Source organism: Ranitomeya variabilis, chromosome 2 (genome assembly GCF_051348905.1).
Source record: "Ranitomeya variabilis isolate aRanVar5 chromosome 2, aRanVar5.hap1, whole genome shotgun sequence".
Lineage (NCBI taxonomy): Eukaryota > Metazoa > Chordata > Amphibia > Anura > Dendrobatidae > Ranitomeya > Ranitomeya variabilis.
The window spans coordinates 245695264-245712234 of record NC_135233.1 but is presented as its reverse complement, the minus strand read 5'-3'; the positions used below and the strand labels follow the sequence as shown (position 1 = coordinate 245712234).

Below are 16971 nucleotides of genomic sequence, written 5' to 3'. Positions count from 1 at the left end.
CTGCTCAGTGGTGACGTCCCCCCATCTGTCACCCGTTATATCTGCTCAGTGGTGACATCCCCCCATCTGTCACCCGTTATATCTGTTCAGTGGTGACGTCCCCCCATCTGTCACCCGTTATATCTGTTCAGTGGTGACGTCCCCCCGCCTGTCACCCGTTATATCTGCTCAGTGGTGACGTCCCCCCATCTGTCACCCGTTATATCTGCTCAGTGGTGACATCCCCCCATCTGTCACCCGTTATATCTGCTCAGTGGTGACGTCCCCCCGTCTGTCACCCGTTATATCTGCTCAGTGGTGACGTCCCCCCGCCTGTCACCCGTTATATCTGCTCAGTGGTGACATCCCCCCATCTGTCACCCGTTATATCTGCTCAGTGGTGACGTCCCCCCGTCTGTCACCCGTTATATCTGCTCAGTGGTGACGTCCCCCCGCCTGTCACCCGTTATATCTGCTCAGTGGTGACGTCCCCCCATCTGTCACCCGTTATATCTGCTCAGTGGTGACGTCCCCCCATCTGTCACCCGTTATATCTGCTCAGTGGTGACGTCCCCCCATCTGTCACCCGTTATATCTGTTCAGTGGTGACGTCCCCCCATCTGTCACCCGTTATATCTGCTCAGTGGTGACGTCACCCATCTGTCGCCCGTTATATCTGCTCAGTGGTGACGTCACCCGTTATATCTGCTCAGTGGTGACGTCACCCCATCTGTCACCCGTTATATCTGCTCAGTGGTGACGTCCCCCCGCATGTCACCCGTTATATCTGTCACCCGTTATATCTGCTCAGTGGTGACGTCCCCCCATCTGTCAACCGTTATATCTGTTCAGTGGTGACGTCCCCCCGCCTGTCACCCGTTATATCTGCTCAGTGGTGACGTCCCCCCGCCTGTCACCCGTTATATCTGCTCAGTGGTGACATCCCCCCATCTGTCACCCGTTATATCTGCTCAGTGGTGACGTCCCCCCATCTGTCACCCGTTATATCTGCTCAGTGGTGACGTCCCCCCATCTGTCACCCGTTATATCTGCTCAGTGGTGACGTCCCCCCGTCTGTCACCCGTTATATCTGCTCAGTGGTGACGTCCCCCCGCCTGTCACCCGTTATATCTGTTCAGTGGTGACGTCCCCCCGCCTGTCACCCGTTATATCTGCTCAGTGGTGACGTCCCCCCGTCTGTCACCCGTTATATCTGCTCAGTGGTGACGTCCCCCCGCCTGTCACCCGTTATATCTGCTCAGTGGTGACATCCCCCCATCTGTCACCCGTTATATCTGCTCAGTGGTGACATCCCCCCCATCTGTCACCCGTTATATCTGCTCAGTGGTGACGTCCCCCCATCTGTCACCCGTTATATCTGCTCAGTGGTGACATCCCCCCATCTGTCACCTGTTATATCTGCTCAGTGGTGACGTCCCCCCATCTGTCACCCGTTATATCTGCTCAGTGGTGACGTCCCCCCATCTGTCACCCGTTATATCTGCTCAGTGGTTACATCAACAACATCGACAACAAGCAGAGGAAGAAACTGAAAAATGTCATTCTTTTTAATATCTTGCACAAACAGGATTAATTCAGCCATTAACCGCAGAAACCTGCATCCGTTTTAGTGAAATTGCAGCAGGACCGTAATATTATGCGACTTGAAAAACAGATGATTATTTTTTTCTTACAAAAACAGTGCCACTGCTGTTTACAGGTCATGTCTGGTATTGCAGGTGATCTCTATTTACTTCAATGGTGCCGATTTGCATTGCCGGACATGACCTGTGGTCAGAGGTGGCGCAGTTTCTGGAATAAAGCAACTATGAGGTTTTTTAATGCATGCATTTGTATACTGTCTGATTACAGCAGTACTGAGCAGAACTGCCTCCAGCTCCGGGTTCCGGGATTCTCGGTGAATGACAGGCCTCTTGTTACACAGAGCAGCATGGCCGCCCCGCATGGTGTCCCCAATTAGTAAGCCTTTTCCCTTCTGCACATGCCGTGTCTGTAGCCAAGTGCGGCTCTGGAGGAATGGAATCGGGCCAGATTTATGATCTGCATTAATTAGCACATAATTAATGTAAACCATAATGAACAGTCGGCACAGCGGCTCCGTTTGCAGCCAGAAACACGTTGCTTCAGTATTTTTTTTTGTCTTCAGAACATTTTGCCTTTTATGAAAATAAAAATAGAAGCAGATAGTTTTTCTTTCCCCAGAATCAGCACCACCCTTGTCTATAGGCTGTGACTGGTACTGCGGCTATAACCACAACCACTCAGAGACGCCACCAGTTTTTTTTTCTCCCCTTCTTCCAAAAGCCAGAACTTTTTTTTTTTTTTTACATATCCGTGACATTGCCGTATGAGGGCTTATTTATTGCGGGATGAGTTGTAGTTATGAATTATACCATTCATTTTACCATACAATGTAAGGAAAAAATGGGAGAAAATTCCAAGCGGGATGAAAAAGTGGGAAAAGTGCTGCCATTGTTCCTTTTGTTTTTTAGTGTTTACACTGTTTATTATACATTAAAAAACATCTGGGACTATGATTCTCCAGGTCGATAAGTGTGTATATATATATATATATATATATATATATATATTATATAATTTATTTTTGTCTCCATTTTCTGAAACTCCACTTTTTTTAAATTTTCCCATCAATGGAGCTGTGCAAGTTTTTTTTGTTGCGAAGTGAGCTATAGTTTTTATTGTAACATTATGGGGTGCATTCGATGGTTTGATAGCTTTTTTAGTACATTTTTAGGGAGATGTTCATTGAGGGAAAACCTGTAGTCCTGTATTGCACTGTGGGCGCTGAAACCATTGCACCAGTTAAATGCCACTGTTAGTCGATAACAGCAACAATTGGAGCTAGCTCTGGTCGCTGCTGTTGAAAGCAGGTGTTGGCTGTATGATACCGCTGATACCCACCATGTATGGAGCCGTGTTACTTCCTGAGCCCCTCCCTGCACTATGTGTGATTTTCAGCTTTCTGGGACTAACATTGATTAGTTTTCCTAGGAGACCGACCACTGCTGCTAGACAGCAAAACATGCACCGTGTTTAGAAGCTCGTTTCTATTGTGTGTGTTCTGCTATCCAGCAGCGGTGGTCGGTCTCCAAGGCAACAATCTCTAAACAAGTGTTAATATCTGAAGAACGGCTGAAAATTTAAATAAGCAGTAAATTGCAAATGTTTTTGTATTTATGAGTACTATCCAACAATATCCATTTATGAGGATGGGAAAAACCCCTTTAAATCAGCTGACTGTTGGGGGGTGCTAGGAGTCGGACCCTCATTGATCTGAAATTGATTACCTTACCTAAGGGGAGGTGATCAGTCATCCTAGAAACCTCTTTAATGTTTGATTTTGGACTCTTCCCTCCAGTCAGAGCTGTCCAGCTTCCCAATAATCCAACACGTTCCAACCAAGACAGAAAGCGGGATTCTGCATCGTAAACTTTATTTATATCACACACCTGAGACGTTACAGGGAACCAGCAAATTCCTAAATCTGACAGTAAATGCTGAACTGTAAAGTGATGATGTTACGATGTCGTGTTCTAGAGTTACAGAAAAAATGAGGCACCTGTGGCTCTCCAGCTGTCACAGGGTATGCTGGGAGTAGTAGTTCTGCAATGGACGGCCCCAGGTTGCAGATCACTAATATAATAATTGGTTGATCCTTTATATTAATATGGACATTACTGATTACTGATCCTAGATCAAGAACAATCACTCTCAGCAGATCCGCGATCCTATGTGTTAGGTTCGGAACCCCCTTCCGTGTTATAAAGCACCCCCAATAAAGACATCAGTGATTAGAAGACCATTTCCGTCTGTTTGTGGAAAAGCTGGGGGTGACTTGTGTCCTAAAGTGGACGGGACCTCGCTCCTCATGCGCTCTGTGAATAATAGAATCATCTCTTAGAACAGAGCATTGTATCGTTCCTCTGCTATTCCTCCTGGAGATGTACTATTATTTTTAAATGTACTTTGGAGCGTGTCAATCAGTGTAGAGACAAGAAGGCAGTAACACCCAGTTGTCAAATTATTTATACTCTTCCAGGAAGAATAACAGAGGAAACCCTCTTGTAGTCTATATTGGTGTAAGACATAATTATATAACAGCTCTTTTAATATTGCCCAAATATATTTATAGAAAATGTTCACATCAGATCCCCCTGAGTTGAAAGTAGATAAAAACTTCTGTAAGATGTCCCCCGGCCCGCACCCCACATACAATCCGTCTACTATATACAGTAATGCTACAGCGAGTCTTGTAAACAGGTCAGTCTGTGCTTCTGACTCCATCTCCCCCGATGAGGCCTGTGCCCCTACCAAAGGGGAAATGTTAAAAAAAAAAAAAATGTACGAGTAAAGGGATATTCCCAGGCCCCATATCTACTATACATCTATGTCCCATCCTGAGAATATATGAGATAGAAGTCCCTTTAAAGTACCATTGTCATGTAATTGTGACCCTTTAAGGGCAGGTTCACACAGTGCAGATTTTTCTACTGCAAGTTCCCCCCCATACATTGAAAAAAGGGGGGGCAAAATTGGCATTGGATTTTAACCTCTTCCCAATCAGACGATTTTTTTAAAATTATTATAATTTTTTTATTTTTCCATCAAGATAGCAGAATGGGGGCTGGTACAAAACTTTGCAAAACAAAAAAAAGTTTTGTGCCGTCATTTTTTTTCTTTTACTTTTCCGTCAACAGAGCTAATTTTCTTGGTACCATTTGGATCACTGTACAATGTTTATAGGGGAGAGATGCGGCAACAACCAAAAAAATGGAAATTTTGGTGTTTTGATTTTTTCCCCCCTCTTTACCAGTACGTCCTACGTAGGGAAGGAGCTAAAATCAGCTACGCAGGTCAGTATTCATGTGGAAAAACTCTGCATCATATGGATCTGTAAAATCTCGTCTTCATGCCCGATACCGTAATCCTCTGCGGATTTCACCTGCGCAAATCTACAGGTGAAATCTGCAGCTTCCCCTGCTGTGTGAACCTACCCTAAAGATGTCATTAGGGTTGTCCAAGACTTGGATATTGATAACCTATCCTTAGGTACCTTGGTTCGCTGGTTTCAGAAACCCACTGTTCCCTGATGGCAGCTTTTTTTTTTTAATGTAAAAATAATGGTGCCTTACTCACCCTCCTGGGTCCAACACTCAAGTCTACGCAGCGCTACAGTACTGCAGCCAGTAACTGAGCGCTGAGGCTCTGCCCAAGTTGCTATCACGAGCCACTGAGCTCTCCATGCTGTGGATAATGCCACACTGGGAGCTGCAGTGGAGACTCTGTGCTGGACCCAGAGAGGGTGAGTAAAGCAAAATTGTGATTTTTTTTTTTTTCTTAAAAGAAGCTGAACTTGGGGGTTTCCAAAACTGAGTAATCTCATTAACGTCAATGGGAGCTGAGCTGCAGTACCCAAGAAGGGCCACTATACAGTGCATAGTGCTGTGCACCGTACACTGCGGACCGGTGCCTAAGGGCAGGTCCTCACCATGCTATTCCTGGACAACCTTGATGCCTTATGGAGAAGCTCTTTCCTTGCCGTGGCCGTCCATTTAGCACAGTGGGTAGTTGGTACCTCTCCATCATCCTATACGGGGTCTCGTTAATGACATTGGCACTTTAAATAGCAGTTTCTTGTACAGATACTACATTCACTTCTGGCAGCTGAGAGTCAATATTGGATTCCGTTCCCATCTGTAGGACTGCATGGTGCTGACCCTCTGCCTGCAGGGGGGCACTAGTGTGAAGTGTGCCTCTGCCGTTCATTCAGGTTCCATGGGTGATGGGTTATGCCCAGCTTCGCAGTAAAGCATCAGGATCACAGCTCATCCCGTGGTGCAGAGCGCAGCCCATGAGGCACATTCCCCCGAGAATCCTTGAGGGTCTTCTGGGATCCGCTCCAGTCGGTCCGCACGTTGTCGTCATCCCAGAGTGTGGACTTCTCAGTGTCGCTTTCCCAGCTGGGATCCCCGGTGTAGTGAGTGGGGTAAACGAGAAGTGGGTGCACGGAGAAAACCTTCAGGTCTCGGATGGGAAAATGACTTTTATATTCCTTGCTGCAAGATTAAGAGAAAAAGGATGTCAGGGGGTGGATGGACACAAGATACTGAGGGACCCAACATGGCGGCACCTACTTTGGGTGTGTGTCTGACATGATGGGCAGGAACTCATCCACTGGGAGCATCTTAGAGAGGGGCTCCGCGTTCAGTAGCTTCTGCGCCCCCTGCAGGGAGATCATATAACACAGGGTCCAATAGGAGTAATTGGCCTCCACTAGGTTCCTCACATTCTCCACCGGCTTCTCGGGATCTGTGGTCACTTGTTTCCTTCCTATATATCTGTAATGGGGAGAGTCGTCAGTTCTCACCCACAGACGCCGGCACAGATCACCTACAATACACCGCCGGCACCTTACATCAGGTCCCATTCCAGCTCCGCGCTGCGGACGTCACCCAGGAGGCGAATCATCTTTCTCTTGAAATAGGATTCAAAGCGGACGTCGTCCTCGAACACCAGAGTCGCCTCCAGACGCCGATCTGCAATCTGAAACGTGGGGGCAAGATATTACTGCAGGAGGTGAAACAAATGTGCATTGTCTTCTACTCGCTATCGCCCCCTATGGTTCTGCTAACAGGAGTGGGGGATGGGTGGTGACAACCTGGCTCAGAAATGTGATTGTCACTTGTCAAGACAAATTAGCAGCCGGACTCCCAAACGAACCTGGAAATCCGTATTGTAGCACAACTATCAGTACGCGGTGACAACTCGCTCAGGGTCCATATTTAAAGGGATGTTACCACGGAGCATCAGCGACTCTCTTCTCCAGCCTCGTACGCTGAGCACGACCCCTCCACGAGTGCTCTAAAGAATAGGACTGTTGTCGGTGAAACTAGCCCTTCAAAGAGGTTTTCCCAAAAGAGTAAGTTATCCCCCATCCTATACGTTACTGATCAGACGTGCGGACCCCCAGCGATTTTGAGAATGAGACTCTGCCCTTCTGAATGGAGTGAAGGTTGATCATATGCTCAACTCCTTACGACAGCGTCATAGACCATGAATGACCAGAAATTACATCCTCTACATCCACTAGAGCCCTGTTCTTGGAACCACTGGGGGTCCCAAGAGTCAGACCCCAAGTAAACAGTTATAGGATAGGGGGTAACTTACTATTTGGGGGAAAACGCCTTTGAAAATGACAGCCCTTTTCTGTACAGACTTCATGGAGGGGGTTGTGTTCAGGATATCCCCTCCATGAGAGTAGAGAGCCACCCGATACTAGTGGTACCCCACTCTCACGGACCTGCCCGTCCAAGTATCCCGTGTACCAACAATGATTTGCATGGCCGCCATCTAACACTATTGCCCGCAACAGCGGCTGGTATCAAAAGCCAGATGCCCAGCTTCAGCATACAATCCCTTCTTGAAAAGAAGAGGTAAGGCAACCCCTTTAAATATACACCCAAAATGGCAAATCTGTCAGGGGCTACAAAGCAACCAGAGGTGGTGGTGCATCATCAGAGGCCTCCCCATCACTCATTAGTGTTATTTCCAACATTTCATGTTAGCACCGATCCACGGGATACATGAGAACTTGCAGATCAATGGGGGCCCTATTAAAAAAAAAAAAAAAAAAGAGGGGGCTCTTTCGTCTCTGTGCATTTCAGAACTGCCAAAAATTGCAAATTCGCACGTCCCATAGATAATGAATAGAGCGGGCTCACGCATGTACAGCTAGCGACTTTGGTGAGGGCATTCCTGAGCTTCGTTCTCAGGGCCGAGACCCCCATCGATCTGCAAGTTATCATCTGTCCTATGGATCTGTGATAACTTCAAATGTTAACATTAACCCTTTATCCATAAGCCCCCCATTCCTATGGATACTGCGATATCAAAGAGCATTAGATGTTACCTCTTTCCAGATCTTAAAATGGCTGAGGAAACAGCCCACCTCTCCTTTTGTGAGGGTCCGACCTGAGAATGGATCATAGAATCCCGGCAGCAGGTTCACGCCCAAACGCTTGATGTCGCTGCTGTTCAGGGCCCTATAGGAGACAGATAAAGCATCCGGCGATGTATCTACAGACATACATATAAAGCGTGGCATCTGCAGGACTGCTGCGCTCTGACGTTAGACTGCGCCGGGTCTACAGGACCTCGCACAGCGGCTGTCTGATTTGATGAGCAGCGCAGGTTGCAGTCTACGCCACTGACAGGTCTCACAGCATCCATCCCTGCTCCCCCCACCAGGCCCAACGCTTGCTTCCCCCTTGAGATACTCCTCTACTGTACAGTGCACAGCCCAGCTGCTGCAGAACCTGATGGATTGACGTTAAGCTCAGCATTTCCTTGTATGGACAGGTTGTGCAGCAGCTGCCGAGACTCTTTGGGGACCAAAGGAAAACACCATGAATGGAAATAAAAAAAAAAATCTGAGTTATAATACTCATGATGCAGATCTATAAAGGTATGTAAGAATTGTGTGCAAATATCATGTTCTGTCCATTAAAGAGACCAGCACCACCTCTGTAAGGTGCAGCAGCGGCCTGAGGTACATTGCTTGTGGCAGACGTTCTATGGTCAACCATAGATTGGCATGTGTTTTTTTTTAAAGTTCTTCAGCAGCTGCAGTCTGTATTACACAAAACATGATGCACAGCTGAACTGCTCCAGAATCTCATAATACACACCTCAGCTGCTGCAGATCATAATACACAACTCGGCTACTGCAGAACCTCATAATACACACCTCAGAAACGGCAAAACCTCATATCTTAGCTGCTCCAAAACCTCATAATGCACACCTCATCTACTGCAGAGCCTCATTACACACAGCTGCTGCAGAACCTCATATCTCAGCAGCTCTAGAACCTCATTATACACACCTCAGCTGCTGCAGAACCTTATAATACACACCTCAGCTGCTGCAGATCATACACACCTCCGCTGCTGCAGTCTGTATTACACAAAACATAATGCACACCTCAGCTGCTGCAGATCATAATACACAACTCAGCTACTGCAGAACCTCATAATACACACCTCAGAAGCTGCAGAACATCATAATTCACACCTCAGCTACTGCAGAATCTCATATCTCAGCTGCTCCAGAACCTCATAATGCACACCTCAGCTACTGCAGAGCCTCATTACACACAGCTGCTGAACCTCATATCTCAGCTGCTCCAGAACCTCATTATACACACCTCAGCTGCTGCAGAACCTTATAATACACACCTCAGCTGCTGCAGATCATACACACCTCCGCTGCTGCAGAACCTCATCTCAGCTGCTGCAGAGCTTCATAATACCTCAGCTGCAGCAGAACCTCATAATACATACCTCAGCTGCAGCAGAACCTCATAATACACACCTCAGCTGCTGCAAAAAATCATATCTCAGCTGCTGCAGAGCTTCATAATACCTCAGCTGCTGCAGAACCTCAAAATACACACCTCAGCTGCTGCAGAACCTCAAAATACACACCTCAGCTACATCAGAGCCTCTAAATATCTCAGCTACGGCGGTCTTTATGAAAGGACATGGGGGCTTAATATTAATCCGTGATTTTTGGACAGGAATCCGCTGTCTTTAGGTAGGATCCGATATGAGGTTACCTTCCATCCACGGCATCCACCACCCGGCAGGATATTTCTTGTTCATACAGGGATCTCTGCATTCTCTCGCGACGTTCAGGGCGACGGAGAAGATTTATGAGAAATACCTAAAGCAGATAAATAGTTGCATTACAGGAGAGGGGCTGGACAGGGGTATCGTGCAGAGGTCTTAGGACCCCAGATCGTTTCTGTTAGCTTGGGGGCCGTCATCGTCATCCTTCTATCACATCAGACTAATGGAAATGGTGTCCAATACACTGAGCATCTCCGAAAGATCTCTCCTCCCGGACATGGGCACCATAAAACATACCATGTGCACAAACCTCATCAAATCCCATCTTGTCTGGTTGCTTTTCCGGCAGGGGCACGTACGGGGACGCAGTGAATGGGAAGCCTTCCACTGCAAGACAGAAAGCCGAAGGTGAATGTGCTGCGGTGACCGGTGTGAGTAACAGACCGCTCTTAGAGGATTCTGTTCCTCGGCTCCATTACAGAAGGCGATCACATTCAGAAAGATTCCTGCTGCCGCAAATTCCCTATATTCTGAACACTGAACAAGCAGGGGATGCTGGGAGATTTCAGCCCTGAAGCTGTGAATGCAGTTCCCTACTATAGCACAATTATTGTGGCTCATGTGTATGTATCTATGGCCACGATACTAAAGGCCAACATACACCATTACGATCCTCTCTAGATGGGTCGTTGCTCACCCATTGCTTCCAGTATGAGATGTACAAAATTCAGCTGGTCGTCCTCCAGGTCCTGGTGCGGCAGTGGTGGTACATTGATGTATCCGAAGCGATGCTCATTGCAAATGTAACCTTGTACTCCTGAAACAAACAATGGTTACCAACCACCGGGAAAAAGCCACGGAAAAGACCGATGTCTTCCTATACGTACCGGACGCCAAACACGAGTACGCAAAAACGATGACATCATCAAAGGTCCAGGTGTAATTGGGGTGAGGGGGGTAAAACGCCAGCTTGCTGCTTTCTTCCTTGCGCAGGTCCAGCAGGAAGGTGGAGTGCACCATGGGGACAGGGAAGCACCCAACACGCTGTCGGTTCTTTGTGGGGAAATAATCTGGGGTCCGGCGATAAAAGCCCTGCGAACAGGAATGCAGATAATTACTAACAACATTAGGGGGTAACGTCTCGATTGCTGAGGAGGGGGATGACCACTAGGACCCCCACCGATCCTGAGAATCGGGGCTCTGAATCAGAGCAGGCTGATCGTGCGCACTACTGCTCCATTCATTCTACCGGAAGTGCCGAAAAAACAGCAGAGTGCTGCGCCGCTATCTCCGGGGGTCGCATTAAGGATGAATGGAGCGGTAATGCGCATGATCAATCTGCTATGACTCAAGAGCCCCAATAACCTCCAAACTTTAGACAACCCTTTTTAAGGGGCAGCCCTGTTGCAGACCACCACAGCTGGTGCCCTCCTAGGGTCCAGCGAAAATGATTGCATTATTGGTCACGTACCTGCGGAGTTATGCCGCACCAAAAGTTGGAGAATCCAGTCTGGGCATCCAACATGGGCGCTACCAGGGTCTTATTCAAGGCCATGAGCAACCGCACCGTCTGAACATTGGTCAGGACGTTGTCTGCATCTGTGAACTGGAAGATGCCGAGGTTAGACTGCTCCGCTGCGTACAATCCTCTGTCTCCAGCCCTGGGCTTAGTGCCCTTCTCATATGACACAAAGGCTGGTGGGCAGGTATCTGCGGTGTACGGACCCCCCCATTGAAGACTCGGATCAAAATAGGACAAGTCGCCATTTTTCTTCAGTCTGCAACGGACATGTGAACAGCCCCACGGACTATAGCAGGAGCACGTGTGAATGAGGCCTTACCAGAATATAGTCGGCCTGGACCTCTCGGGCGTAATCCAAGGCCTCCTGTCTGAGCCTCATCACGTGCTCGTAGCGCTCCTCGGGCCACTGCTTGGGACCGGTTTCTTCAGGATACCATCTATGAAGCAAAGAATAGAGGCAAGAATAAACATGTGCCCTATAATACCGGCTCCATGCACTGCCCAAATAACGCCGCCAAACAATGCTCAGAACCAAAGGAAACATTTTGCAAGTGGTCACATAGGAGCCATCACATTGGGTCGGTGATGTTAGATCGATTAAGCCAATTAAAGGGGTCCTATGGCCTACATATGTGTAAGACCTTAGATGCAGCCCCCCTAGCTGTAACCATGGCCAGGAGGGGTTTCTAGGAGCCGCTGGCAGAGCGTGTGCCCTAGGTGTGGGGCTCCGCAGCGCTGCCTTCATCAGTGCCATAGACTACACGGAGCTGCAGCGTCGGGTCCATCATCGATGGCGCCCAATTCATGCGGGTCTTTGCTGCAGAAAAAAAAACGCTACATGTTGCGCTTTTTTTTTTTTCTTCCTCAACTTTGGAAAAAACTAGTCCAGGAGAAGAATGGAAGTTGCCGGCCCGGCGCTCGGACCACTTAGCTTTATGGCGAGGTATGTGATGTATCTATGTAACAGGCCCAGGCGTGCGGACGTCACCTGGGCGATTTCTGCGCTCTCCACACCACGGAGCGATACGAGGGCCGCACCGACTCCAGCCACCGCCGCAGCACCTCCAGGGTCCCGTCCTCATTGTGGTCAGTCACAATCCTGCGCAAAAGACAAAATAACAGTCAATTACAGACCACGGGCACCTAAAGATGGCTGCATAAAGATGGAGAACGGGGTCACACTGAGAAAAGTCAGACTTATGGCAACTTTCTGCTAGCAATGAGACCCCACTCGCTTGCACTGTGCATGCTGGGAGCTGTAGTGACTGCAGCAATGGCCTCTCACCAGATGAAGGTCCTCTCCTTAGGGTAGTGCAGCCTCTCTAGCGCCCCCAGGCTGTAGGGCAGCGCATGTGCGGCGTTACGGGCCAGGAGCGCAATGACCAGGGCGGGAGGTGAGGGCTCCTCACCGGAGGACGGGAGCAGCAGCCCCGGCAGGAGAAGGAGCACGGCGGCGGCGGCGGGGGCCATGGAGGACGTGTCAGAGGCGGGGAGCAGAGGAGGGAGGTCTGTGCAGGGGGCGTCCATGGAGACCGCAGCCCCTACCTCAGCCCCGTGTGAGCACAGCCTGGAGACATTTCCTCCCTCTAGTCCTGTCCCTATCTGATTCCCACCACCACCATGGCCGCCATCCCCAGCTTTCCTACAACTCTGCATGGCCAAGACAGCACAGAAATAGGGGAAAGTTGGTCCCCAAGGCTAATACACATTGCAGTATTTCACCACCTCATTTTAAATTTTTCCTCCTTTTTTAAGTTTTCGGTCACATAGTTGTATTGGAGCTTTTTTTTCCTGTGGTATAAGCTGTACTTTTATCATCACCTTTTTGGGAGTCAATGCGACTTTCTCTTCTTTTTATAGATTTTTTTATTACATTTTTTTATTTATGTTTTAGATTGTATTTATTTTTATCTATAGATTTATTTTTACAATATTTATTAGCATGTTATATATTTCTTTTAACCAGCAATGTATCATATAATTACCCCTGGCTGTATAGGTGTACAAGCATGGCCGACACCGCGGCCTTCAGCGTCTCCCGTCTGCCATGACAATGCCATCAGCACCCCACAATCATGTTGTTACAGGCGTCACAAAAACACCGTCCCCCAATCCCCAACCTCTTAGGCTAAATTCCTACAACGAGGATTTTGTCTATGTATTCTTGTTCTGCAAAAAAATAAAAAATCGCAGCATTTTACCGTTGCAGTAAAGTGGATGGGATTTGTAGAAATCTCATGCCCACTGTGGTTTTTTTTTTCACCTGCGGTGCATTTTTTTATATCTGCGACATGTCAGTTACTCTTGCTGTAAATATTACCAACCAGCAAGAATTTTGGCTCTCACAGACCTGTTAGATTTTCTTTAAGAAGCCTCCTACTCTGCACTCCTTACCTGTATAAAAGATACCTGTCCACACAATCAATTACACTCCAACCTCTCCACCATGGCCAAGACCAAACAGCTAAGGACTCCATGGACAAAATTGTAGACCTACACACAGCTGAGATGGGCTACAGGACAATAGGCAAGGAGCTTGGTGAGAAGACAACTGTTGGCACAATTATTAGAAAATGGAAGAAACACAAGATGATGGTCAGTCTTCCTTCATCTGGGGCTCCGTGCAAATCTCACTTCGTGGGATGAGGACGATTCTGAGAAAGGTCAGGAATCAGCCCAAGACTACATGGGAGGACCTGGTCAATAACCTGAAGAGAGCTGGGACCACACTCTCACGCATTACCGTTAGTAACACACTATGCAGTCATACCGTTAGTAACACACTATGCAGTCATGGATTAAAATCCTGCAGGGCACGCAAGGTGCCCCTGCTCTCGCTAGCACATGACCAGGCCCATTTGAAGCTTGCCAATGATCATCTGGATGTTCCAGAGGAGGAATGGGTAAAGGACATGTGGTCAGATGAGACCAAAAGCATTAAGTTACTTACCGGTAACGGCATTTTTCGGAGGCCCATGACGGCACCACGAGGGAGGGGATCCGCCCTTCAGGAACAGGAAACCTACAGATACAAAAAGGGCAGCACTTCTCCCATGTAACAGTTATATTTCAGAGCCTGAGAGGACTACCGCGGTTAATGGCACACATCTATAAACAAGATATAGAATTATATACAAAATATCCCGTTTTAACTGTAATTTAATTATCACACTTGAAACTTTATAAGAAGAACTGCAGCCCCCACGTGAAAGGGAGGGAACTAAGGGTGCTGTCATGGGCCTCCGAAAAATGCTGTTACCAGTATGCAACTTAATGCTTTATTCGGGCTCCCATGACAGCACCACAAGAGAATTACAGAGATGTAAGCTACCTTAGGGAGGGACTATAGCCTGCAGCACCCTTAACCCGAAGGTGAGATCTGAGGAGAACCCCCAAGTCCAACCGATAGTGTCTAAAAAAAGATGGATGGGGATGACGATGTGGCCGCCTTACATGTCTGGTCGATTGACACTCCCTATCTTTCTGCCCAGGACAATGCCATGGCCCGGGTGGAATGCACCCTCAGATTCTGCGGAGCCGGACCCCACCTGTTGGAAAAGCCAGAGAGATAGCCTCCCTAATCCATTTGGCTAGCCTGCATTTTGATACTCTAAGGGTATGTGCAAATCCGCATTTTTGTTTTGCGTTTTTTTCCCGTTTTTTTCCTGTTTTTTTTAGCATTTTGCAAGCGAAATTAGCTTGCAGAATGCTAAAGTTTTCCAAGCGATCTGTAGCATCACTTGGAAAACTGACAGGTTGGTCACACTTGTCAAACATAGTGTTTGACAAGTGTGACCAACTTTTTACTATAGATGCTGCCTGTTGTGAATTCCGTTCTCGGGCTCCCTCCTGTGGTCGTGAATGGTACTTTGGTGAGTTCTGTCCTTGGACACCCTCTGGTGGCTTTGAGTGGAACTGCTGATCTTTGAGGTTGGCTGTTGTGAACTATATTTGTTGGCTCCCTCTTGTGGTCACTAGCGGTATGGCACTTGGATTATCCTTCCCCAGGTTGGTACCCACCTGGTTCGTTAGGCCTTGGGTGTTCCTATTTAGACTTCCTGGAAACTCAGTCTAGTGCCTGGAATCGATGCAATCAGTCTATGTCTGTTTTCCTCCTGACTCCTGGTCCCTGAGTTTTGCAAGATAAGCTAAGTTCTGCTTTCTTATTTTTGTCCTTTTGCATTTGCTCTCATTTTGTTCCAGCTTGTTCAAAATGTGATTTCTGTTTTTGCTGGTAGCTCTAGGGGGCTGATATTCTCCCCCCACACCGTTAGTCGGTGCGGGGGTTCTTGGATCTTCAGCGTGGATATTTTTATAGGGTTTTTTGCTGACCGCATAAGTCCTCTTCCTATTTTCTGCTATTAATTAGTGGGCCTCTCTTTGCTAAATCTAGTTCATTCTTACGTTTTACTTTTCTTCTTACCTCACCGTTATTATTTGTTGGGGGCTTGTATATAACTTTGGGGTCTTTTCTCTGGAGGCAAGTGAGGTCTTATTTTCTCTGAAAGGGTTAGTTAGTTCTCCGGCTGGTGCGAGACGTCTAGAATCAACGTAGGTACGTTCCCCGGCTACTTCTAGTTGTTGTGCCAGGATCAGATATGCAGTCAGCCAAGTTACCACTTCCCTATGAGCTGGTTTTTGTGTTTGCGGACTTAGCTGGAACTCCTGAGATCCTCTACCACTAGGATCATAACAGTTGGCTTTCTCAGCTGCCCTCGTTTATTGCTTCTGCTCGCTTCCCTATTTAACTCTGCCCAGGTCGTTAGTTCATGCCAGCTGTCAATGTCTCAGTACTGGTTCAGCAAAAAACAAATGTGGGATTGCACTTTTTTTGCAATTTCACCGCACTTGGAATTTTATTCCCGTTTTCTAGTACACGACATGGTAAAACCAATGATGTCGTTTAAAAGTACAACTCGTCCCGCAAAAAATAAGCCCTCACATGGCCAAATTGACGGAAAAATAAAAAAGTTATGGCTCTGGGAAGGAGGGGAGTGAAAAACGAATACGGAAAAATGAAAAATCCCAAGGTCATGAAGGGGTTAATTTGAGAGTATTCACATCCTAATTGTAGTAAGAGTTTAGGAATTACAGCTTCTTAATATGTAGATGCCTCTTTTTAATGGGAACAAAGGTAAGTGGACAATTATCTTAAAAGCTCTTTGATGGGTTGCATGAGCTATTCCCTCATTAATTCATCATCAATTAAGCAGGTAAAATATCTGGAGCTGATTCTAGGTGTGGCATTTAGATTTGGAAGCTGTTGCTGTGAACTCACAACATGCAGTCATAGGAGTTCTCAATGGAAGAAAAACAGACCATCATTAGCCTGTAAAAAAGAAATATATCAGAGGGAGTAGAAATATTATGAGTGGCCAAATCAACATTCATGGTATGCTCCAGTAATATGTTTGAGTCCCCTCATGGCTACATGTCTCTCAGCTGTTAGACAGCCACAAAACATGTGGGGATTGCCTGTTTGTTGCTTTGTAACAGCCGTGAGACATGCAGCCGTGGGGACTCGAACATATTGCGCATGCCCGAGATACTCGATAGCACCCATGCATGCTTGGATAACACGATATCCGAGCACGCTTGCTCATCACTAGTCCCAGGTCATATATATCATGGGCACAAGTTCTTGCTCCATACCTAAGGTTCTAGGAAGTTCAGAACCAGGCTCAAGGGGTACATCTCGTAACATTGTCTTTTGCAGGTATCGTGCTCTGGGTCATATATCAGCCAATTGTCCCTTGATTTTGGAGCCAATAGACTTCAGCGTGGGCCGACGCTACTCCCAC

General features: G+C 47.4%; 1 protein-coding gene and 1 long non-coding RNA gene across 2 annotated transcripts; both read right to left on the bottom strand.

Annotated features, from left to right (window-relative positions):
* Nucleotides 1-3437: 3437 nt before the first annotated feature.
* Nucleotides 3438-12979, bottom strand: CERCAM (cerebral endothelial cell adhesion molecule). The gene is made up of 12 exons (XM_077284400.1): nt 12456-12979; nt 12159-12269; nt 11490-11607; nt 11120-11254; nt 10536-10740; nt 10346-10465; nt 9959-10035; nt 9636-9742; nt 7931-8063; nt 6437-6564; nt 6156-6359; nt 3438-6077 (listed from the first exon to the last, which is right to left on the bottom strand). The coding sequence occupies exons 1-12, from the start codon at nt 12824-12826 to the stop codon at nt 5840-5842; spliced, it is 1947 nt and encodes a 648-aa protein (XP_077140515.1). The 5' UTR covers nt 12827-12979; the 3' UTR covers nt 3438-5839.
* Nucleotides 8074-9628, bottom strand: LOC143805276 (uncharacterized). Its single transcript, XR_013221215.1, has 3 exons — nt 9378-9628; nt 9281-9346; nt 8074-9224 (listed from the first exon to the last, which is right to left on the bottom strand). It is a non-coding gene; the product is annotated as an uncharacterized LOC143805276 (long non-coding RNA).
* Nucleotides 12980-16971: the final 3992 nt, after the last annotated feature.